General features: G+C 35.4%; 2 protein-coding genes and 1 pseudogene across 2 annotated transcripts; 2 read left to right on the forward strand and 1 right to left on the reverse strand.

Moving 5' to 3' along the window:
* Positions 1-2,549: 2,549 nt before the first annotated feature.
* Positions 2,550-5,432, forward strand: LOC108219386 (uncharacterized). Its single transcript, XM_017392808.1, has one exon. It carries the CDS (start codon positions 2,550-2,552, stop codon positions 5,430-5,432), a length of 2,883 nt encoding a protein of 960 aa, XP_017248297.1.
* An 8,293-nt stretch (positions 5,433-13,725) lies between these two features.
* On the reverse strand, positions 13,726-15,006 carry LOC108219394 (uncharacterized; annotated as a pseudogene).
* A 4,347-nt stretch (positions 15,007-19,353) lies between these two features.
* LOC108203594 (coatomer subunit alpha-1) lies at positions 19,354-24,956 on the forward strand. The gene is made up of 4 exons (XM_017372589.2): positions 19,354-19,574; positions 19,867-20,105; positions 20,933-21,427; positions 21,603-24,956. The coding sequence occupies exons 2-4, from the start codon at positions 19,898-19,900 to the stop codon at positions 24,548-24,550; spliced, it is 3,651 nt and encodes a 1,216-aa protein (XP_017228078.1). The 5' UTR covers positions 19,354-19,574; positions 19,867-19,897; the 3' UTR covers positions 24,551-24,956.
* Positions 24,957-26,705: the final 1,749 nt, after the last annotated feature.

Raw genomic sequence — 26,705 nt, forward strand, 5'->3', positions numbered from 1 at the left:
TTAAATTAAAATAAGTTACTTATGATTTGAAGTTGGTTTATGTGATTTTAAATTAAACGTGAAAGTTTCGATTTTAAGTTACATGTGGGTGTTTGGGTATTTAAACTTTATATTAATCACAGTGTATAAAAAGAACGAAGAAACAAGGTTGATATATAAAAAAGTTTGGAAAAATAGCTATTACAGGTTGCTCTGGACTTGAAGCCCACTTTAGTGTTGAGTTGCCAAACAGGTGTATAGAACCTTAAAGCCCTGATAAGCTAGATTTAGTTACTACCAGACATGCTCAAGGTCGATACATAAAAAAGTTAGGAAAAATAGTTATTACCGGCTTCTGGCTTTTAGGCTATTTTGGACTTTATGTCCACTCCAACGTTGGTCGCCAAATAGGTGTATAACAGCTTAAAACCCTAATAACCTGGCTTTTGTTATTGCCAAACATGCTCTTTCATATATTCTTTTCGTATGTAAAATGCAAAACTCCAAAGTGACTCGGGTTCGTGTACCTGTGTTCATGTATCTTTTTGTTATGTACATTTTTAGTTTCGAGACACTATATAAAATTAATTATATAATTATATATAAATATTATATTTTAAGGTATATTTAAAGATATACATTATAGATGCATATTTTTGTAGTATTAGAAATAGGGAAAAGAGAATTTGAAGGTTATAGTATAAATTTTTTTAACTAGTGTGCTTCACATTCCCAATACTTATACATCTAATTAAAAATTCAACTTTATGGTAGTAAAAACGAATAAATATGTAAATTTGTAAATAATTTAGTGGTTCGGTTCATTCATTTTTTGACAAATATTAATTGATTAATCAATACATTTAACATAATTTTAAAAAATATCTACAAAATGAATACTATACAATTTAAATTTGTATTAAATAAATTTATTTACTATGATATTTAGATATTATCTTCATAAGGTCAGGTTGTTGAAATATATCCATTGAATTTTTACTATGAATTTGCTAGATGTAAACTTTGTTGTGAATGGATGAATCAAAGACTCGTTCTTTGAGCTACTAAGAAGAAATAAATAAGTAAAATTACTTGGGAGTTAGGCTACAGTCCTTAGAGTAGCATTTTCACAAACATTGAGGAAGTCTTAATTTTAAAAAAATAAAAATAAATCAAAATCACTTAAAATATATATATGTTGCATAACATTTCTCCAAAGATTATATATAACGCTCCCTAAAACAACGCTATGCTAGTATTTTTTTAATTCTTCTTTTATTTCTCATCCTTCCTAGTAATAGCTTGTACCATGTTTTCCTTTAAAAAAAAACTATGCAAGTATATTACTTGCATAACACATTCCAAAAAATGCTATATAAGTAACATTTTCCAAGTGTAATGTGTATAAGTGAAGCGAAGAATCAATTGTTAATCACAGAATCAACGGATGAAGAATAAAAGAATCACCAACTACTATCTCAACTCATCAACGGCTGCTCTCTGAGTTATCAGTTGATGGTTCCACAAGTTATCAGTTGACATCTACAGATCAAATAGAATGACAAAGGTCACATGGGTTGATGTGAAAGGTGTTGCATCAGTTCTGGAAGCTAAACTATAAAGGGTTTAGTCAAATATTGAAAATCTCAAAACCTACCATTTCAAGTAAAGCAACAAGAATTCAGCTGCCATATTTTCTGTCAAGTCCAAGGAATTCTAGATTTGTATTTGGAGAGAAAAAAATAGGTATATTCTCTTACAGACTAGCATAGTCATACCTAGTATGTAGGAGTATATATTCACAATGTAATATTTCATTTCATTGTAACAAACACACCAAGAACAGAAGAGCAAGAATGATAGTTTAGCAAGTATGATTTTAAAAATTTTGGTCTTCAGTTTCTTTGTAAGCAGCCAAATAGATTTACTTGGGAAGTTTTCAATATAAAAATTCACAGGTGGACAAAACAATCCACCTGAAATATTTGAAAGACCTTGTTCTTAAATTCCTATTTTGTGATTTAATTGCTCTGTGTTTGAATACAATCTATTTATACAAATAGAATTCGAAAATTTTGTAGATTATATTCAACCCCTTTCAACGAGTACAAACTTTCATAGGAACATGGGGACCCTTCTCATGCAGTTTACATAACCTTCATCAAGGGACATTAAGTGTTGATGCATCTTTACTTTCCAATGAAAGTAGTTATCTTTATTAAGAATTGGAATCTTCACTCCTGTGTCTTTTCTACCCATTTCTTGTTAGTAATTTGCTAATCTTTTTCCCTGTATATTGGGGTCTTACTTTGATACCAATTGTTGTTTTGCAACTATCTAACAAAATGGATTGTACAATAGGGGTTGAATATAATCCAAGATTTTTATTAATTTTCTAATAAATAGCTTAGAAAATAAAAATTTCAAACAATCAAGTAAACACAAGATATTCAAAATTTCGGGTGGATTGTTTTTTCATCCGAGATAATTATATAAGAAGAATCTGTAATAATTTTACAAATACACAACTACGAATTTTTCAGCACTTGTGTGTTCAAGAACACTCTCAAATGTGTTCAAGAATTGATTTGGAGATTGAAGGTGCTTTGGGAGCCCTGGCTGAGGATAAGGCCCCTGGACCCGACGGCTTTAATGTAAAAAGTCTGAAATTTCTATGGCCGTTCATCAAGCCAAGAATAGAATCCCTAATATCAGAGTTTGGGAAAGAGGCTATCTTGCCGAGAGGGCTCAACTCATCTTTCATAGCGCTGATTCCTAAAAATCCCAATCCAACCACAGTCAAAGATTTCCGTCCTATCAGCCTCATTAATTCCAGCATGAAGATTTTAATGAAAGTACTGGCCACTAGATTAGCTCGATGCATGGATAAGCTAGTAAGTGATGTGCAATCAGGCTTTATCAAGGGTCGTCAGGCTTCAGAAGGAATACTTATAGTTAAGGAGGTGGCGCATACAATTCAAAGGGGAAAGGGTGAAGGTCTCATTCTCAAGCTTGATTTTGAGAAGGCCTTTGACTCTGTAAATTGGGACTTCTTGTACAGTGTAATGCTGGAAATGAATTTTGATAGCAAGTGGGTTTCCTGGATAAGAGCTCTGTTGGAATCGTCAAGAATTTCTATTTTAGTCAATGGTTCCCCAACAAAGGAATTCACCCCAGCAAGGGGTCTCAGACAAGGAGACCCTATCTCACCTTTATTATACAATCTAGTCGGAGAAGTTTTAAACTCCATGCTTACCAAAGCAGCTTCAGAAGGGTTGTTCAAGGGTATCACTCTTGTAGAAGGAACTGCAAACATCACACATTTACAATTCGCGGACGACACGGTTGTTTTCTTAGATGGAACGTTGGAGTCGGCAAGGGGGATCAAAAGAGTTTTGCAGTGCTTCCAAATCATCTCTGGCCTTAAGATCAACTACAGCAAGAGTGAACTATACGCTTCTAGCTCAGCTGGCGAGAGCTTAAGGAATTGTGCTGAAATATTGGGATGCAAAGTAGGTGCTTGGCCAATGAAATACCTGGGCCTTCCTATAGGTTGTTCTGCTAGGAAAGAAATTTTCTGGGAGCCTGTACTAATGAAAATGAGAAGTAAACTTTCTAAATGGAAAGCCGAATCTCTTAACCAAGCTGGAAGGCTCACTCTTATCAAATCAGTGCTAGACAGCCTACCAATTTATTGGATGAACTTACATTTCATTCCAGCTGTAGTTCTGAAGAGGATGGAAAAAATAAGGAGAGACTTTCTTTGGGGGCACGTAGGCACTCGATTTCTTAAGGAAAGGAAGCTACACTTAACTTCGTGGGGTAAAGTGTGCAAACCACTGGAACAAGGAGGTCTGGGATTAATCCCCATCAGAGTAAAGAATGTGGCGATGCTAAGCAAGTGGAACTTTAGATGGAACAGTGAAAGACAAAAATCCTGGAATGTTTGGATGAGAGGGAAATATGGTATCTCTGCTCACGAGAGCATGACTTCGACTCAGCACCTGAATAAATTGTCGGAAAGTATGAAAGCAATCAAGAAGGCATCAGAGTTTCCCGGTCTAAGAGAAAAATTATCTCAAGATAATTTTGCATGGAATCTGAAAAATGGCAAAACAATCTTATTCTGGGAAGATCGTTGGTCTGGAAAATCATCGCTAAAAGACGCACATTCTAAGCTGTATAAGCTGTCTACGCTGAAAGAGACCTCAGTCTCAGAAGTGTTTGAACGCTGGAAGGGGAATGACATTAGTACAAGCTGTCAGTTCTGGTCAAGGCCACTTAGACCGTGGGAAATGGAGGAAGCCTCAAAAATAGGCGACCTTGTCCGAACAATAACCCTAACAAAAGACAAAGATGAAATGATCTGGGCATACACTAAGAAAGGCTTCTCAGTTAAGGCTGCCACAGACCTCTTGACATGCAACAACAGTCCAATCAGTTGGGAATTCGTTTGGAAATTAAAGGTACCCAACAAAGTAAAGATCTTTCTTTGGAAAGCTCATTTGGGAATCCTTCCTACTAGAAACTTCTTAGCATTCAGGAATATTAAATTCAACGACCCAGCGACTTGTCCTGTTTGCGAGTTAGAAGGGGAAACAACAAGTCATTTATTGATAGAGTGCAAAATGGCCAAAGCAGTTTGGACCCAGATGTTCAGTTGGTGGCAAATCAACCCAGTTCCTCCGCATGAAATGTCACTAATGAGCATCTGGCAACAGTCTAAGCAGTTCTCAACTAGGAAAGCACGAATCACTTGGAAAGTATGTGTGAGTGCAGCTTTGTGGTGCATATGGTTGGTGAGAAATCAGGTGGTTTTCCGTAATATGGAAGTCAAATTGCAATCAGTCATAAGCTACTTCAAACAACTAGCCAAGGAGTGGTGCTTGGCAAACAACTTGATTCTTCAAAATGCAGCAGCATGGTGGAGTGTCAATCCAATGGGAGTCTTAACAAGTTCCGAGCGAGCTCAGCTAAGCAATATAATGCAGGTCGAGGAAGATTTAATCGGATTCACAGATGGCTCATGCAAAACACGTGGCGAATTTAAATTCGCTGGAATAGGAGGGAACATCTTCAACAAAAAAGGAAATGTAATCTTTTCATTCTCAGGACCCTCTAGCGCTACAACCTCGTTCGAAGCAGAGAGTCAAGCATTGGAGTTTCTGGTTAAATCATTTTCAAATTCAGGCTATAAGGCAAGTAATATGGTAGTCTACTCGGATTGCTTAAAACTAGTGCACAAGGTGTTGGAAGTTACAACTGCGCACTGTACAGAGGAAAAGCAGGAATTACGAGAAATTTTTAAAGGACTAAAAATCAGATGCGCTTTTATTCCTAGTGACCTAAACAGCGAAGCTGATTTCTTAGCCAAAAAAGGTGCCAAGAGTAAACATCTCACAAGTAGTTGGATCACAAATAGCAGTGGCCCATTCTCCCAGCCCAAGCCTTGAGTAGTGGAACTCGAAGAGTTAGTTCTAGTAACTTCGCACTAACCTAGTTACAGCTTATAAATAAACTGTTCACCCCTTAAGCCTTTAGTCATTAACTGTTAAGACACTGTGCTAAAACAAGCATGGCCCAAGTGGAGAATGTCGAAGCTCTTCCAAGGTGGAGTTTGCCCAGAAGAGGAATGGTGAAGATAAACGTTCATGGCTGCTTTTTTGTGGAGGCTCTGCCCAACGGAAATGTAACCGGAATAGGAGTGGTCATAAGGAACAGCCGGGGTCGTATTCTGCGCATGCTTTCTGGGTCCCTACGGATTCAGAACAGGAGGGTTAACGAGTACTATGCCATGCTTGAAGGATGTAAACGAGCTTATGCGGAGAACTGGGAGCATTACATCTTGGAGTCGGATCACTTCCAATCTTACTGGGAATGGAGGCACTCTGCTGTCGAGGGGGTCCATCCAGATCATCAGTATGTTGTGCAGCAACTTAACCAACGCAGAGCAGATCACAACTTTGAGATGGAAGTCGACATCTGTGATAGAAATGCTAATGAACTAGCAGCATTCCTGGCTGACCACGGTGCGAGAAACTATCAGGTGATGGTGGTCATAAATCAGCCGTTCGGGAGGATCTTTGAAATCTGGCATGCAGACATGGGGCTTGGCCCAGCAGAACCCCAGTTTATGGCAGTGAACGAAGAAGATGTTGGCCCTGGTGCAGTGAACGATGCGGACATTATGGATCAACCTGTGTTGGAAGAAGAACCAGATCTTGCTCTGATAGTGGGAGGTGACGCTCAGGTGAATGTTGATGGTGAGCCGGTGGAGGTGGACGAGATTCAAGAGTAAAATGGGCATGCAAACAATTGTTTAGTTCTAGGTAGTCTAGTAGTAATAGGGTATTATTAGCTTATGGGGTCTATTGCATGGGGATGTATGGGAGATTGTGTTTTTGGTGGCTATGCAGGTTTCTAGGTGGTTGCAGGAGAGAATTTTTGAAGGATAAAATGCTGATTGGGTAGTTGTTATTCCCAGGGTATATTTTGTTGGGTAGTAATGATGAAGGATGTCTTTACATATCTTAGTAGATATGCTTATGTAATCAACCTTTCTGATCAATGCATCTTATTCGCTTTTCAAAAAAAAATAGATACTCTACCTGACCATCTGCCTGAAACTCATCCACTTGCAATCCTTGCCTATCATTACTCTTACGCGCAGTCTTAAGTGAATCATCTTTATCCCTAGCTGAAAAGGGTTAGAAGGAATAGCAAGAATGAGCAATGATGCTCAACAAGAATATGATAAGTGAAAGCCACAAGATATACATATTTAAGTGAATTAGAATGTTTGAAGTAAAGGTAAGCTCTGGATTAAACATGATGTTGTAAATCAACAGTTCAGTATAAAAGAGTGAAAGTATACCATGATAAACAGTTTTGCATCAATATATGAATTTAAAGCTGTAGAGATAAAAATGAAATCAATCATCTTTTTAACATAAGATAATCTCTTTTTCAAACTATTCATTGTTTAATTGGGTTTTTGAATAAGACACCATGCTAAAACGGTCATATCTCCTAGCTCGCTAATCGAATCGATTCGATTCTTTCGCGCACATAAACTACTCTCTGAGGAGCACATAACCACACAAACATTAAGCATATAATTCGACTCTATGAGCCCAAAATTGTACTGCAAAACAGATCAGCAACAACCTAGAATTCAACCGATTATGTGTAAATCTAAATTTTTAGCCCAATACTTAAACTCTTAAAACACTATTCTGAAAACATTTACACAAATTCTCAAACCTGAAAACTTGAATACTCAATTATATATTCCCATAATTCAAGTACCCAAGTCATCCGATTATACTACTAGTTGGCGTACTAATTATAACCAACCTTTAACAACCAATTCAAATATCAATTAAGCACACAATCAGCCCTTGGCCAGTTACCTATAACACATATACATAACATGTATATAAGCAAGCAATTTGCCTTAATTATATAATTAATCAATACTAATCCCCATCAATTCAGTCCTCTATTATGCACATAGCACAACCCATATACACATATATACACAATTTTTAACTTCAGTTTGTCCTTAATCACCCAATTAAGTGTGAGCCTCGATTAGCACATAACAATACAGATGTAATTCACATAATCAGATTATACCCACAAAAATACATGTAAATCTATTATAAGAATTTAAATAGAGCTTTATACCGAACTGAATCAAACTCGAGGGATGGAATAGGGCTGGTGTCGCTGAATAGATACGCCACAACTGATGCAGGTGTTGGAGACTCAGTTGTAGAGGAACCCGGAAAGAAACCTACTGGTAACTTCCGACTGGTAAGAAGTAGGAAGCATGGAGAAGAAGAAACTCACGGGGTGACCATAACAGTTCGGGCCGGAATCAAAACCGGCGGCAATGACATCGTCTGGAGCATATCAATGGCGGGAAAGCTTGACAGAGAAGGAGAAGACACAAGGCGTGGGAGAGACGAAGCAAAGAGAGAGAATTTCGAGAGGGGGAGTTTAGAGAGACACTGATGTTTTAGAGGAAAAAGAAGAGGTACCGTACCGCGTATATACATAGGCGGTGGAGGAAAATACGGGGCACGTGCCTTGAAGAAAGAAGAGATATGTCGCACGTGGCACAACTGTCATCTATTTTATAAGGCTGGCTAATAACTGATCTTATACCTGCTTTAATTATTTTTACGGAGATAAGAGCATCTCCAAGAGGCTCTTCATTTAGGCTCCTAACTTGAGATTTGAGGAGAGAGAGGAAAAATGTTGCTCCAAGAGACTCTTAAGTGGCTCTTAAATCTTAAGAGCCTCTTGTTTCTCTCTCCTCAAAGTTAAGAGCCACCACATGGCTCCTAACTTATTTTTTCACAATAAAAAAATCCTTCCCTGAAAGGCATATGTTCAGCCTATTTGTATTTAAAGAGGTACAACTTAACTCAGATGAGAAAGCTCAGTAAATAGCAAGTCATCGGAATCAGTACGAAGATCGTCAAATGATTTATGGGAATTATATGTTAGATAAATTCCAGGATGCTGCTGCATATCACTGAAAGAAGTTCATTAATATGTTCAAGCCTCAGTGCATAAATAATCTTTTGTGGCACGTCCAGGAGTTCAGAAGATATAAAGTTTCTATACTTTATTTCATCAGAAGATTCCATTTAATGAAGAAGTACGTACAAGACGAAGACTCGACGAACAAACCAAATTCTTATTGTTTATTTGACGAAGAATATTTGATTTAACTCGATACAGATGAACCAGACAGTACATCTGTGTATCAGTTATTCAAATTAAATATTTGAAGTCAAGCAGAAGTGGTAGTTCGTTCGTTCGACAAATCAAGAAGAAGTTATTAAAGTTTAAAGAAGACAGGAAGCAGTTCTACTGAAGATGGGTGATTAAATATTTAATAGACTATTATTTCACTTCTCAAATAATTATATTAATTATGTAATTTATTTATTAAATTAATTCACTCTCGAATTAATTTAATTTATGAATTTATATGATTAACTTAATTAAGTGAATAATTTTCTATTTTTTATATGATTTTATATTCCATTTATAATCCCCAAAACAAGCTCAGCAAGACAATCCATGATTGTCTTACTGAACTTGCTTCAAGGGATGGAAGAGGTGTGCAAGACAATTCTAATAAATTGTCTTGCCGAATGGATTAATGAAGCAGCAAGACAATTCAAATGAATTGTCTTGTCGAAGTTCACACCTCTGCCAAGACAATTTATTTGTCTTGCCGAAATCAAGAGGGGCTGCCAAGACAATTTAATTGTCTTGCCGAATGTGCTAACTTGTGTAAGACAATTCTGTTTGTCTTTCTGCCATAGCAATTGTCATACCTTCCCTAGAATTGTCCTTCTGACGAGTTTAAAGCATGGTAGACAATCCAAAATTGTCTTACCTTGCCTTGTATTGTCTTGCCCAAGCCTAGATTGTCATACCTTCTTTATATTTGTCTTTCCTAGCTTGTAATTGTCTTGTCTAGTGATTGTCTTTCATGTACAAAGTTTTGCCTATAAATATGGCTTAGTTTCTTCATTTGAAAGTGTTCATCACTTTGTAATTCAAAGCATTTGTAAAGCTTTCAAGTTGTTCGTAACTTGCTTGATCGTTATATCCACAGTTTTCTGTGCTTTGATAACCCGGTTGTTTTAATCACTAAATCTAGAATATACCCTGTCGAATTTATTCTACGAACTTTAGTGGACATTAAAACTGAACCATATTAATTATATAATGACTTCAAACATTGTTATATTAATTAATTATAATCTGATTAACAAGTTACATTCAATCAGATTCACTTCCGCGATAATTTGGTATCGATTGTATTCAACCCCCCCTTCTACAATCGTATCTGGACCTAGCATTCCCTCCAATTCACCTCATCTTTCCCTCTCTTTTGATCCATTTCCCTCTCTTTTTGTTTTGTTTCCCTCCGACTTCTATCAGTGAATAGAAAATGTATAGTAACTTTTCTCTCTACAGCAGACTATGTATCATCTACTACATGGATTTGCTTTAAAAATTTCTGAAAGCTTCATACCAGTGATAAACTATGGATTATACACACTCACCCGATAATCATCAAACACCCCCACAACCTACTGTTGTAGCACGGAATCAGCAATCTCAGGTTTGTTCTTAACTTTGGTCTCCATCATTTGTGGAATAAATAAATTATAACATATGTTAAATTAGATTATTGACATAGTAATTAACTTCATGTGGACATGTAAATAGCACTTAAATTTGACTATAGATTGATCTTTTTAGATTTCAAGAGATTATAGGTGATTTTTATAGCTTTTCTTTTATTCTTTGGTCTTATAGATATATTTGGGGATGAATTATGGTGGAAAGTTACCGTCGTTATCAAATATGCTTGCTGGAGATTGTGGAGTATATGATGAGTTCTCAACATCAAATTCAACTCATTTTACACAAAGTCAAGACTCTCCGGTATATGATGATTTTACTACACCAGATTTAAATGTTCATATGGCCCAAAGTCAAGAAGGAAATGTTGAAATGATGTCGATTCCCCCTCAATTGTTTTGTTCACAAAAGTTGAAAGAGAAAAGGCAGAGAACAAAAAACTTCACAAAACAAGAAGATGAACTACTAATTTCAGCATGGCAAAATGTTTCGATGGATCCCATCACAGGGACTGATCAAACAACTGGGACTTACTGGCAAAGGGTGCACAACTACTATATGAAACACAAAGACTTTGAATCAGATTGTACTTGGGGTTCATTGATGCATCGTTGGTCCGTGATTCATCTTGGGGTCAATAAATTTTAAGGATTCTATAACCAATTTGACGGAAGAAGTGGATTCACTGAAATTGATAAGGTAATATTTTTTATCATTTGTAATTAATTGAATATTTACATGAATGACATACATAATTGTGATTTCTTAAACAGATACAAGGTGCAAAAGATATGTATAAAGATGTTTGTAAACATAATTTTTCTCTTGAGCATTGTTGGAAGCTGTTGAGATATTTGCCTAAATGGAATGTTGATTTTGGTACGAAGAAGACAAAAGTTTTTCAAAAATAAAATCCCACAGTTAATTCTCCATCTACTCCGGATTGTGTACTGCTGGATAACTCAGACTTTGATAGGCCTATTGGAAGGAAAGCTGCAAAAGAAATTCAAAAGAAAAGAAGAAAATGGAGAGTGAGTATGCTGATGATGGTGGAGCAGCAATATTAGAAAAGATGAGAGCTGATCAATTGGAATCAAGAAAACAAAGAAATGAGCACCTCACAGAGTTGCTGCAATTAGCAAAAGAGAAAGAAGAATGTGAGAAGAGAAGAGAAGCTGCTGAACAAGATGATGCTGATGCTAGAATAATGGCTATGGATACAAGTTCTATGGGGGAAATCGTAGCTGAGTATTTTAACTTGAGGAAAAAGGAAATTATTGAAAGAAAGCGCAATCAGTTTGCCAAGTGATTAAGTGATTGGAGAATGCTATAGACAGTGGTGGTTCTGAAGAAGCTTGATTGATTCAAATAATTTTGCAGAACAATTTTTGAGCCTTTATTTTATGCTTCTATTGTCTATTAAGTTGCTTCTGTCATTTAAGAATTGTAAGAAGGTTTTTGGGGTGCAATTCATAAATATCTTTTGCTGATATGCAACTACAGTAAACATAATTAGACTGGAGATTTACTTCTCTAATGTAGCTGATATAAACAGTCTTGCTGGATTTACTATATCCTACTTCTGTGTATATTTTAATTAGATAAAACTCTCTCCCTGATATTGACAACATAAGTTTGCTGAATGCCAAAATTCCATCCTTACCTCATTTCCAGTGCTGATTAATAGTATCCAGACAGCAAATTGGCAGATCGACATTTCAGATTATATCTGGCACTAGATTGAGAATATCACAACGATAAAAATAAAGAACCAATCTACCAGATACTTAGGGCTGAGCATTCGGTCGGTTCGGTTTAAAACCGAACCGAACCGAAATAACCGAAAACCGAAATGCAATTTTTTTACTAAACCGAACCGAATTAGCTATTAAACCGAACCGAAACCGAACCGAATTAATTCGGTTAATTCGGTTACGGTTATGAAATAACCGATTTTTTTTTTGATTTTAAAAAAACATTATTATGAAAAATCAAAAGAGCGATTAAAAATTAATACACCCAAGCCTTCTAGCAATTAGCAAAATAATCAAGAATTTAGTTTTACACAAATCCCAAATATTCTGGTCAGTTACAACATCACAAGATAGTGGAAGGTACTAGTTCTTAATCGAAAAACAGAATTTAAATGAAGCCAGAAGTGTTCCAGACTTCCAGAGGCTTGTTGTTGCTGCTTTGTTCATACTCAAAGTCACAGGCCAGTAGGCCACCATCTGAAAAACAAGGAAAAACAAAAGATATAGAGACTAGAGTAGTCGATTAGATACGGGTTAGAATATTAGATACAAATTAGATTAGTACCTTTAAATCTTTGATTTGATTCTTGACTATTAGATACAGATTCTTGAAGTCGGCTTGTGGCTACTGACCAGGGGAGGCGAGAGACTAGAGAGCGTGTAATTAGGGTTGGGTTCGTGTAGTGTAAGTCTGCTATCTGTTATCTGTATTTCTATTAACTATTTTTATAATATATATATATATATATATATATATAATTTAAAAATAATATATAAATATATTTCGGTTATTTCGGTTATAACCGAATTCATAATTTTAATAACCGAACCGAACCGAATTGTAATTCGGTTAATAACCGAAAACCGAATTAACCGAAATTTTCAGAAAAATAAAAACCGAACCTAACCGGAATTGCACGGTTCGGTTCGGTTTTTCGGTTTCGGTTCGGTTTTGCTCAGCCCTACAGATACTAGTAAGAATCTGGGCCGATAAGAACCAAATTGCAGAAAGATATTGTGGACTATTTAAACTCCTCTCCAGGGTATATCTTATTCTTATAGAAAGAACAGGACAATATTTGTTTTTAATTAATTTTTATGGCACAATTAGGCATAATCACTCTTGTCAACACAATATTTTACAGAACAAGCACTCCAACATCAATATACATTCCAGATCACTATAAGAACATTGAACATGAATAACATAAGAGCAACTAATAGCAACTAATTGCTCCAGTATTACTCGGTATATAAAACGACAAGGGCAGGGCAATATACAAACTGGTAACACTAGATATATTATTACATCACCATATTACAATTTTCTAGTGTCACAACTAAAAAGACAAGAAGAGCCAGAACTAAGCCTTAAGTAGCTATGCCATCTTTTATTTGCAATATACAGTAGCACTCTAATTTGACAACTACGAAAGATATATAGCAACTCGAAAGGAACCTCAGCAAATGATAGTAGCCAAAAAGATTGAAAATTAGTAGTACTAATATTGTGCACACTAAACTTTATTAGTTGTGCACACCCTGCAAAGCCTACAAAAATGGAGATGCACTGCTGAACTACTTGCGAAAAGGCCAAAACAAGTCCTTAATTGTGTATAGCTGTAATAAGTAAATGGAACCATATTACACATACACAAATGCACAACCACTAGTAGCTGCTATATATACTAAACTAATATCCATTGCAAACTAATAGAATTTTTACTCATAACAGACTTGTATATTCATAACAGAAGACTAAACAGATCACTGCAAACTCATAATAGATAACAGAAGACCAAGACATCTAAAATTACTTCTGTCCACCATGTTTCTCCCACAAGTGCTCTACAAGGTCATTTTGGAGTTGAATGTGAGCACCTTTATCTCGAATTCGATGGTGAAATTGCATGAACTCCATGAGAGTGCTTGTTTGCTCACGAGAAATTGAGATGGATGGAGTTCCATCATATGCCTCATAATTATAATCTAAATTTTGAAGATCCCTTTCATCTTCGACAATCATGTTATGCATAATTATACATGCCAACATAATATGTTTGAGGGTGTCAATGTCCCAATAACGCGCTGGTCCATGTACTATAGCAAATCTACTTTGAAGTACACCGAAAGCACGCTCAATGTCTTTTCTTACGGACTCTTGCATTTGAGCAAAATTTTTTTTTTTGTTCCCTTGAGGAGCTGATATTGTCTTGACAAAAGTTGGATATGGGGGAATATTCCATCAGCAAGATAGTATCCCATAGTATAATCATGGCCATTGATGGTATAGTTAACCTCAAGTGCTCGACCTTCTGCATAAATTTGAACGATCTAACACGTTAATATCATTTAGTGATCCAGGTAGTCCAAAATAAGCGTGCCATATCCAAAGATCATGTGAAGCTATAGCTTCAAGGATAATCGTGGGCTCGTGATAACGACCTGAAAATGCTCCATGCCATGCTGTTGGGCAGTTCTTCCACCTCCAATGCATACAATCTATACTGCCTAGCATTCCCGAAAATCCGCGCTTCTCAGCAACATCCATTAGTCTTTGAATATCATCATTGTTTGGCCTTCTCAGATATTGTTCCCCAAATATTTGTACAACAGCTTTGACAAACTTTCTGAGACTTTCAATTGCAGTGCTTTCCCCAATTCGAACATAGTCGTCAATTGCATCTGCTGGCAGTCCGTATGCAATAATTCTAAATGCAGCTGTAATTTTTTGGAGTGGTGAGAGTCCAAGGATTTCAGCCGCGTTACATCTTTGTACAAAATAGGGATCATGGGACTCAATGGCAGCTTGTATTCGAACAAATAGTGATTTTCGCATACGAAATCATCTATGAAATATATAATCCGGATACGTGGAATTCTCACAAAAGTAATCACGAGATATAAGTTGATTACCTAATTCTCTGTTACGATGAATGACGCGGTGATTGAATACTGAGCCTCCGTGACGGATGATGTTGAGATTGTTTCTTCGGCGATTGGATTCTGTGAATGTGGTCACGACAGTAGTCATTTCTTCCTCCTCCTGCTCTTCTTCTTCAAGCAAATATGCAATCATGTCTTGAGGATCCATTATGAGAGAAGTTAAATTACAAAGTGCTAGGTGAACTGATGAAAATGTTATGTGAAGATGATAGGTAATTGATAGCTGACCGTTGAAGAGAAGAGCCGTTGTAGAACTTCAGCATACATCACTGTAGTCTGCCAAAGTAATATTTTGTTTCGACAAAATATTTAAAGAATATATTTCTAATTCATACACAAGTTTAATGATGTATTTAATAGTAAAATTTAGTTTCGACAAAATACTTAAATAAAATATTTACAATAATTTATTTCATTAATACCTTGAAGTAATTTATCTTTTAGTTTGTGAATTATTAATTTTAACATTTAAATCAAGTTATTGAGTACACAATATTATTATCATTTGAGTCGTACAAATTTGAATTTGAATTTTTGTTATATTGGAGCCCAATATGAATAAAATATGAAATAGAGAAGAGATGTAGAGAGTATTGTTGGAGTTCACACTCTTAACTTTATCCTAAATTGCTAGGAGCTACATTTTTTATATTATATTTAGGAGCCAACAATTAGGCTCTTGGAGATGCTCTAACTTGTAGTAAAATTTCTCCCGACAACTACCGAAATATTTTTATAAATCCTAAATATTATAAAACTAATCAAATAAAATTTTCGGAATTTATAGAGCATTTTCAAAATTCATACAAAACTTAGAAGTTTGTTGCATTCAGAAACTAATTAAAAATCATGTCCTTATAGAAATAAGATTTTTAATATTTTAAAAATTCCCAAAAATATTCATCATCATTTTCAAGTAATTAAAAGGATTTTTCAAGTCATTTTTGTATTTTTTAGAAATTTGCTCCTATAATCCATTTTTAAGATAATCATAAATATTTATAAAACAACAGAGTAGTTAGCAACAAATATACACACAAGCATAAATCACATCCAGATAATAAAGTTGAATTGTAGAACAATTAATTCATATATTTAACATGGTAATCAATTACAAACAGACAAAAAAAATTCGATACCTTAATGAACCGGAAAAATAATATAAACATATACTTTTGAGAATTATCAAACTGGAATAAAATATTGAATTTTATTCCTTATTTTCAGAAACATAATAAAATAATTTTTAAAAATCTGGGTCGTCACAATGAATATATCATAAATAACAAAAATTACATATGTTTAAATCATGTTTTTTCATCCTAATAAAATCCTGAATTGAAAACCTGCAACACATCAATCCTCATCTTTAGAAGCAAAATCATCGATTACATGCTCCATGTTAATACTTTTGAGTATATTTTTCTCAATACTCAAAATTGCCAATCCATTCAACCTATCTTTAGTTATGCTTGTCCGTAAATAAGACTTTATTAACTTCAATTTTGAGAAGCTCCATTCGGTAGATGCCATAGTAATAGGATAGTTAATAAAATCCTATAAGCAACTAAAATATTTGGAAACATGTCCATCTTCTTCACAAATTCTAAAACTTTAAGAGAATTCCATGGTATTTCACATTCATATGCTACACTTGGAAGCATCTCCTGTAAAATTTGTAATTCTGAAAGCAACCGTTTCGCATCAATATCACAAGCATCACCATGAGTTAAGGACTTTTCAAGTTTCAGACAACAAGTTTTTAGTCCTTCATCATCCAAAGAAATCAACTGCGCTGCATCAAACAAAAAACCAAACACAGACTCAAAAAATTCTATTTGTTCGAATCTTATCTTCAGTTGAGAAAGTGCCATATCCACTAGTACAAGAAAATAATCAGTTCTATAATTTTCCAAGGCAGATTGTTGTTCCCGTTTGGTGTCAGGATTGTCATCAAACTGTTTATTTCTTCTAATCCTACGCTTTATCAAAAAAATTGGTTCAACATCCATTTCATTAGAAAGCTCTTTAGCATTATTCATAGCTGATGTAAAACCATTCTCTCGATATTTCTCAAAGAAAGAAACCATCCTTTTTAAATTTGCAATAGCAACATCAAGACACATATCTTCAGATTGCAAATTCTTGCTCACCAAATTAATTTTGTGCAGAATATCATGCCAAATAAACAAACTCAATATAAATTCAAAACTTGAAAACTCATTTAAGGCTCATTTGGAGCTTGAGTTCTTATTGCTTTAACACTTTCGATCCGACTTTCCCATCCTGTCACACATAAAGATTTTAAAGTCAAGTCATCCACATATATTATATATAAACAACTAAATCAAAAGATTGAAATTAGCCATTACCTTTGTTATTCTAAGAATTGACGTACTAAATTAGAACTTGAAACTTGAAGTTAATTTTGTAATTGGACTGATCGTATAATAGAGCAGAGGAGCAGGTAACGTGTAAGTGTACGTGGCCTGTGCATTGAGTGCGTTGAGTTGTATCAGGGGAAAAAAAACAGCCTGTAGAAGTATAGTAGCACATACACTGGACCTAAAACAATTTTGGGCCCCCTGGACCAATGGGCCCAGTGCTGGAGCACTGGTTGCACCGGTCCAGGGCCGACACTGTTGGTTATATACTCCAAGTTTACAAAGCAAACTAAACTACAAAATGACACATTTTTCTATACTCAGAATATTTTGCTTTTTCATTTTTTGTCTTATGCAAATCTTCAGGACTGTCTTAATATTTGATTGAGTTGTTTACCTTGATCCAACCTGTTTGCATGAAATTAAAATATTTCTACATCTTCTTTAGTTTCCTAAATCGGCTTCCATGTCCAAGAATGTGTGATCAATCCATGTGAACTGTAAAAATGCTTGTCCAGTCACTTTTAACAGATGTTAAAAAGTTATTTTTTGAAAGATTCTTCATCTTTTGAGATCTTATTCATCCGTTGATTATATTACACTCTCATTGGTTGAAGCTTATTAGTAACATCCGTTGATTTATGCAAGCGTTTTCATCAATTGACCATCCTTTACATAAAGAATTACAAGGCATATAATATTTATAATTGACCAACCTATTCCATATATCCGTTGATGGTTAATTGAATTTTCACACTAACATTATCAAATTTATCCGTTAATGGATGAACTAAATTAGACATGCTACAAAATACTTATCAGTTGATAAGTTTTCTATCAATGGATATCGAAGGCATCATGCTCTCCGTTGATAGTTACAACACTTATATATATATTACATAATGCACTAAGTGTTATGTTATAATCAAAATCAAGTGAATCCTCCTCTCGACATCTTAAAATCTCAAATTAAGATGGAGAACCTTTTAGTAAACTCAAGCTGTTTGAGAGCTAAATGATAGAGAAAGATTGGTTTTAAATGTAGGTATACATCTCTTTTTCAAAAAACAAGCATTTGTGTGAATATAGAGATAGGGATGACAATTTTGTCTCACCCGATGGATACTCGATCCATTTGGATTTTGGATTTGGATTTGATTTTTTTTTTTCAAACTCGAAAAAGTTTGGATCTAGATCTTAAGTATATCGAACTGATACCCGATCCGAAAATCGAAATTCGTTCCAAATCCGATCTGAACTCAAAATGAGAAAAAAAAATCCCATAACATGTACATATATATAATACATATATATATATATATTACATATATATTACATATATATCATGAATTATTTTATATAGTTTTATAAAAATGATACATGACTTATATACATCAAATAATTAGATCTATTGGTTATAGCCGATAAATTGAATAATTTTTTATAATTAAACTTAATATATTTGACGCTAATATTGAACTACATCAATATATAGAGTACTATTTTCTTTTAGTTAAGCACACTCACACGGGAGTCGCATCCTTAACTTAGGAAAGTCAAAATCTCAATCTCTGTACCAACCTTTAGTTAGCTACAACTTTTATATTCTTAACATTAAAAAATCCTGTTATCTTGGCAAAAAAAAAAATCCTGGTATTTGTAATTATATGAATTTATTTATTTTTAATTAATTACTGTTATTAGATCCGAACTAAACCAAAACCAAACTGAAATTCGGAAAAATCTCACAAGTTGGGTTTGGATATTCATTTTCAATATCAAGATCCGAATTCGTACTGAACCGAAACACAAAAAAATAAATTTAGATATAACGAAATTCGAAACGATCTAACCCGTTATCATTTTATACAGAGATGTATCACATAGTGGACTTCGTGATGATTCAAGTTAGCAAACACTCCTAATAGTGACCCTTTATTAAACTTTCAATAAATTATCACCTATTTTCGAATTAAATCAATATTTTTACATGAAATTTTCGAAAGGTTTAGATTTTATAATTAGTTTTACACTCGAAACCCTTCAAATATATTAAATAAATAGTAGATCATATGTTGACATTTATAATAATAATAATATGATAAAAGAGGACTCAAATTGTATGTAAAATAGTTCCTAAATATATGTAGATCTAAATCTTGTTCTCCCCGAGAAAAATTAAAACGCAGACATCACTTCGAAACTTTCATCCCTCTCGGAGCTTGCCATCTATATTTCGATTCATACACACACACAAACACGCATACGTATATGTTTCCTAAGCAAACTTACTTATTCAATCTGATCCGTACCTAAATTTCTCAAATTTCAGGTAATTTTTCAATTATATGCCATCTGTATGTATATTGTTTCTAGATCGATTCATTTTTCGCTCAATTATCGAATCTGATTTAGAAGTTATAGATGTATGTATGATAGACAATCAGTTATGTGTAAAGTCTGTTTATTTGATTTTGTAGATCGCTAATTGATTAAGCTGATTAGGTTTTTAATTTTGTGTATTGAATTGTTTTGTGTACTGTGTGTTTTGTTGTTGTTGTTTCGAGTTGTATATAGGTGGATCTGATCTGATTTTTGGTGGTGTTTAATGAATGTGGTGCTAGGTTTTGGTTATCGAGCTTCTGATTAGGTGAAATGTTGACGAAATTTGAAACGAAGAGTAATAGAGTCAAGGGATTGAGTTTTCATAGTAAGAGACCGTGGATCCTTGCGAGTCTTCACAGTGGTGTGATTCAGTTATGGGATTATCGAATGGGCACGCTGATTGATAGGTTTGATGAGCATGATGGGCCTGTTCGCGGTGTTCATTTTCATAAATCACAGCCGCTTTTTGTTTCTGGAGGTATGGTTTTAAGACATTGCTTGATGTTTGTAGGTTTGTTATTGCTGTTTTTATTTGTCTTGATTGATGTTGTGATGAAGATAAGTGTATTGTTCTGTTTAGGGATGCTATATAAGTTAGAAGAATTTCTAGTTAATTCAGTTCAAGGGCCTGCTTAGGCTATTTTCGTCATTTTCATAAGAATGTGTTGATTTGCACAGCTATCATGTATTTAAAATAAGATTTGTGTAAGATAATTACCTTAATAATATACAAATAAGCTTTGAAGACATCTGTGTAGATAATTTGTAAAGCAAGGTACTTAAATATTGAACTTCTTAACAATAATCAGTAATCAAGATTCAGGATGATATATGGCAGTCAATCAATTTTCACTCTGTAAAAGCGTTCGTATACAAAAAAGAAATTGTATGGATGGGCTTTATTAATAATTCATTGTTTTAGGTGGTTACATGGAATTATGATAAGAATTCAGAAACATTAGATTTATGCAATTAATTTGCATGGTTAGTATGTTTTTCGGATGTCTGCATCTATTATCAATTTAGTATTTATTATAACAGAAAATCAAATATAAAGATTGCTATGGTAACAATTAACATAATATTGTAGTGGAGATTAATGTCATATTGACTATGGGTTTATCTCCAGGTGGGTTCTGAGAGAAAATCTATTCAGTTCCAGTAATTTTTTTGTTTAAATGGAGGGTGAAGATATACATTTTGATGATACTGCTTTGTAATTTGTTTGATGTCATATTGAAGTTTAATGTTGTTATGTAGCATGCACTTGCATTTTTCACAATTCAGCCTTTTGTTTTAATGCAGGAGATGATTATAAAATTAAAGTTTGGAACTACAAGTTGCATCGGTGCTTGTTTACTCTTCTCGGACATCTTGATTATATCCGCACTGTTCAGTTTCATCATGAGCATCCTTGGATTGTGAGTGCAAGTGATGACCAGACTATTAGAATTTGGAACTGGCAGTCACGAACCTGTATATCTGTCTTGACTGGGCACAACCATTATGTGATGTGTGCTTTATTCCACCCTAAAGATGACCTTGTTGTGTCGGCATCACTTGATCAGACTGTTCGTGTCTGGGATATCGGTGCACTTAGGAAGAAGTCGGCATCTCCTGCTGATGATATTCTACGTCTCAGTCAGATGAACACCGATTTTTTTGGTGGAGTTGATGCTGTGGTCAAGTATGTACTGGAAGGTCATGACCGCGGAGTCAACTGGGCTGCATTCCATCCTAGCTTGCCTCTTATTGTCTCAGGAGCTGATGATCGTCAAGTTAAGCTTTGGCGTATGAATGGTTAGTTATTGTAGAACCTTTTTCGCCTTTTTAAATCTTTACATGTCCATCTGATTAAATGTTACATATTTGGTTCTTGAATCATGATTGGTTGAGATTACCTCTTATTTGAATCATCAGTTATTCAGTTGGAACATGCTATACAGTCTGTTCATACTCTTCCATATATTTTCAGATACAAAGGCCTGGGAAGTGGATACATTGAGAGGTCACATGAATAATGTTTCATGTGTCCTTTTTCATGCCAAGCAGGATATCATTGTTTCCAACTCTGAGGATAAGAGCATTCGTGTTTGGGACGCTACAAAACGTACTGCTATCCAAACTTTTCGTCGTGAACAAGATCGATTTTGGATTCTTGCATCTCATCCAGAGATGAATTTGCTTGCTGCTGGCCACGACAGTGGTGTGATTGTTTTCAAGTTGGAGAGAGAAAGGCCTGCATTTTCAGTGAGCGGTGATTCTATGTTTTATGCAAAGGATCGCTTTTTGCGGTTCTATGAGTTCTTAACACAGAGAGAAACACAGGTGATTCCAATAAGACGCCCTGGCTCTGCAAGTTTGAATCAGAGTCCACGAACACTTTCATACAGTCCTACAGAAAATGCGATACTTATATGTTCAGACATGGACGGAGGATCTTATGAGCTATACATCATACCGAAAGATAGCATTAGTAGAGGAGATACAGTCCAAGAGGCAAAGAGAGGCATTGGTGGATCGGCTATATTTGTGGCTCGAAATCGGTTTGCTGTGCTTGACCGAACCAACAATCAAGTGTTGGTCAAAAACCTCAAGAATGAGACCGTCAAAAAAAGTGTCTTGCCTATAGCTGCAGATGCAATATTTTATGCTGGAACGGGGAATTTGCTTTGTAGAGCAGAGGACAGAGTGGTTATATTTGACCTCCAGCAACGGGTTGTTCTTGGTGATCTGCATACACCCTTTGTGAAGTATATTGTCTGGTCAAATGACATGGAAAGTGTCGCCTTACTTAGCAAGCATGCTATTGTGATTGCTAGTAAGAAGCTTGTACACCAATGCACCCTTCATGAAACAATTCGAGTAAAGAGTGGTGGTTGGGATGACAATGGAGTCTTTATTTATACAACACTGAATCACATCAAATACTGCCTACCAAATGGAGATAGTGGAATAATAAAGACACTTGATGTTCCAATTTACATAACTAAAGTTTCTGGCAATAAGATTTTTTGCTTGGATCGTGATGGGAAGAACAGGGTGATAGTGATTGATGCAGCAGAATATATATTCAAACTGTCCTTGTTGAGGAAGAAATATGAACATGTTATGAGCATGATCAGGAATTCACAGCTTTGTGGGCAAGCAATGATTGCTTATTTGCAGCAGAAGGGGTTCCCCGAAGTTGCTCTTCATTTTGTGAAAGATGAGAGAACTCGTTTTAGTTTGGCAATAGAGAGTGGTAATATTCAGACTGCAGTTGCTGCAGCCAAGGAAATTGATGAGAAGGATCACTGGTACAGATTAGGGGTTGAAGCTCTACGTCAGGGTAATGCTGGTATAGTTGAATATGCTTACCAGAGGACGAAAAACTTTGAGAGATTATCTTTTCTTTATCTTATAACTGGGAATACTGAAAAGCTGTCCAAGATGCTTAAAATTGCTGAAGTCAAGAATGATGTGATGGGCCAATTTCATAATGCTCTTTATCTTGGTGATGTTCAGGAGCGTGTGAAAATTTTGGAAAATGCTGGGCACTTGCCACTTGCTTATATTACTGCTTCTGTTCATGGATTGAATGAGGTCGCAGAAAGGCTAGCAGCGGCATTGGGAGATAATGTTCCAACATTGCCAACAAACAAATCACCCTCCCTTCTTATCCCTCCCACTCCAATTGTTTGTGCTGGAGATTGGCCCCTGTTAAGAGTCATGCGAGGAATTTTCGAGGGTGGGCTGGACAATATTGTTCAAGGCGATCCAGCTGAGGATGATGAAGATATGGATGCCAACTGGGGTGAAGCATTGGATGTGGTTGATGCAGAAGCTTTGGAAAATGGAGAATTGGCTGCAGTGATTCAGGATGAAGAAGCAGCGGAAGAGAATGAGGAGGATGGCGGTTGGGATCTTGAGGATTTGGACCTCCCTCCTGAAGCAGATACTCCCAAGGCATCTGTAAACTCTCGAGTATTTGTGGCCCCAACTCCTGGTATTGCTGTAAGCCAGATTTGGACTCAGAGATCATCTTTTGCAGCTGAACATGCTGCTGCTGGTAACTTTGACACTGCTATGCGGTTGTTGAGCCGTCAGTTGGGTATCCGAAACTTTGTTCCTTTGAAATCAATGTTCCTCGACCTTCACAACGGAAGTCATAGTTATATCCGTGCACTTACCTCTGCTCCAGTGTTATCAGTGGCAGTGGAACGAGGGTGGACAGAATCCTCTAGCCCTAATGTAAGAGGTCCACCAGACCTAGTTTTTAATTTCTCTCAATTGGAAGAGAAATTAAAGGCTGGTTACAAAGCAACAACAGCTGGGAAATTCACTGAAGCTCTTCGGCTATTTCTTACTATTCTGCATACTATTCCTTTAATCGTAGTTGACTCAAGAAGGGAAGTTGATGAAGTTAAGGAATTGATAGTTATAGTCAAAGAGTATGTTTTAGGACTGCAGATGGAGCTAAAAAGAAAGGAACTTAAAGATGATCCTATCCGCCAACAAGAGCTTGCTGCATATTTTACCCACTGTAACCTTCAACTACCGCATTTGAGGCTAGCTTTGCAGAATGCAATGACGGTTTGCTTTAGGGCTAAAAACCTTAACACGGCTGGTAACTTTGCTAGACGCCTTCTAGAGACCAACCCAACAAATGAGAACCAAGCCAAGATGGCCAGGCAAGTTCTGCAAGCTGCTGAGAAGAATATGAAAGATGCGTCTCATCTGAACTATGACTTTAGGAATCCTTTTGTGGTTTGTGGAGCCACATATGTTCCTATTTACCGAGGACAGAAAGATGTGTCATGCCCATACTGTAGCTCCAGGTTTGTGCCAGCCCAGGATGGGCAGCTTTGTAATGTATGTGATCTTGCAACAGTCGGTGCTGATGCTTCAGGTTTACTCTGCTCTCCCTCCCAAGTCAGATGATGAATTACTGGAACATTGAGGTAATGGACCTTATAGATTGCGCAATGGGATGGTCCATCTTTGATCATCCTGTCTCTGCAGAGACAAGTTGTGAGATTCTGGGTAAATTGATTGTACTTTTTCTTTCTCATCGTCTTTTTAGTTACATATTATAGAATTTCACATATAGTTTAGAAGGATGTCGTGTCTAATAATTAACTTGAAAATTTTGAGGGCAGACAAGAATGTCCATGGTCATGGTTAAACTGCAACGATGTCCGGCCGATGAGGATAGAGGCCTGAAAATATTTATCTTTTCAGTTACAGACTTGGGCTTTTTATATGTTGTGAAAGTTCAACTACCCTTTGTACTTTTCTTGTTTTTAGAAATCACCTTATCAATGTATTTTATACGATTGCATGCTTCTATGTTCTGCATTGGTATCATTACAATCATTACATTGTGTTGCTCTGACCATGAGTATAATATTTGTGGCATTATAAGGGTGATAAATGGTTGGCTTGAAACCTACAAGCTTACATGAACTAAACTGATCTCAAATTAGGATAGATTGAGATTGATATGCAGTTTGTAGTCTTCTTTTCTGGTGGTGGTTTGGTATGGTTTTAAATTAAAGTAGAGTAACTTGTCATAAGTCGTCTCTTTGTTGGTGGTTTTGCATGGCATGATTTTGATTTCAATGTAGACCAACTCATGACAGACTGATTCTACATGAACATATAGTCATATATAATCATTTGGCAGTTAATTGTATCTATTGGCCACACAAACATGCCTTGGAAATGAACTTGAGTCATGGTTTACAAAATTTATTGCATGTTGGATGTTTATGGAGGCAGTAAGCAAGCTAAATTAGAGGTCAAAACAGAAAATGGAGAACTTTGTTTTGGAAGTGAAGTGAAGCATGAATCAGGTCATATTTGGACGAAGGTGTTTTACGTGAATCACATTTTACTTCAGATTGCAAACAAATTTGAATTCAGTGAACAGTATGTGAATGCTACAAAAAAGGTCGATGAATAATACTCCCTCCATCCCATTTTAAGTGTCTATTTTGCCAAAAAAAAAATTTCTCAAAATATGTGTCATACTTTTTAACCCATGCAATTTATTACTAGTTCCAATATATTCCAATATAGTACTCCCTCCGTCCCCATTTACTTGTCCCTTTTGAAAAAATAACGCATCTTAAAAAAATGTTAGTTGGATATCTTGTTTTCATACATATCCCTAATAAATGTAATGAATTAGATAGAGTTGTGTATATATATATGCTAGTCAAACATTGGAAGTTGTTACTTTTTGAAAAAACATACAAAAAGTTGCTTTAAAAAGAGAAGTGGACAAGTAATTTGGGACAATTTTTTTTTCCAAAATGGACATGTAAAAAGGGACGGAGGGAGTATTAAATACAACCAACTTTCTAATATGAAGAAAGGTCAAATACACAATAGGAGTGGTGCTATATGTAATTAATATTTATAAAAACCAAGGTGAATAGGTGTGTGAAGATAAGGATAAAAACATTACATTAATTGTTTCTTAAGATGTGTGAAATTTGCAAAGTGGACACTTAAAATGGGATGGAGGGAGTAAATATCAACTTCTCATCTAGTACCTCCGGGTTAGTTTAGTTGGACGGTTGACAAACTCATTAAATTTCTTAATTCTTCAATATTTTGAGTATTAGACAAGCACATCCTCTTTATAGAAGAAGATATCCTATTCATGGTAGTTGTGCTCTGAATCTTTAATAGGAAATGAATTAGCTACGTATTTCACGTGTTTTTAACAAATCACGTGAGACAACTGCACTATATATGTCTTGTAGGGTACTCCCTCCGTCCCATTTTATGCGACCTCATTTTCTTTTTGGGACGTCCCAAAAAGAATGAATCTACAATACTTACTATTTTTGAACACTACTTTTCACTATTACACCCACTACCTCTATATTTTATACTCTCTTTTTATTAAATAAACACTATTACACCCACTACTTTCCTCCACTATCTCAAATCTATTATTAAATATTGATGGGTCCCACCACTTTACCCACTTTTCAACTACGTTTATTACATTTTTCTTAATCTCCGTGAAAGTCAACCCAGTTCACATAAATTGGGACGGAAGGAGTATTTGCTTAGACTTGGA

The sequence above is a fragment of the Daucus carota genome, chromosome 1, assembly GCF_001625215.2.
Source record: "Daucus carota subsp. sativus chromosome 1, DH1 v3.0, whole genome shotgun sequence".
Classification (NCBI taxonomy): Eukaryota; Viridiplantae; Streptophyta; class Magnoliopsida; order Apiales; family Apiaceae; genus Daucus; species Daucus carota.

Bases quoted from the DNA above. Each gene is read 5' to 3' on its own strand.
- LOC108219386 (XM_017392808.1), top strand. From the start codon at position 2,550: ATGTGTTCAAGAATTGATTTGGAGATTGAAGGTGCTTTGGGAGCCCTG.
- LOC108203594 (XM_017372589.2), top strand. From the start codon at position 19,898: ATGTTGACGAAATTTGAAACGAAGAGTAATAGAGTCAAGGGATTGAGT. The intron at 20,106-20,932 runs GTATGGTTTTAA...GTTTTAATGCAG, and splicing joins GCCGCTTTTTGTTTCTGGAG to GAGATGATTATAAAATTAAA. The intron at 21,428-21,602 runs GTTAGTTATTGT...ATATATTTTCAG, and splicing joins TAAGCTTTGGCGTATGAATG to ATACAAAGGCCTGGGAAGTG.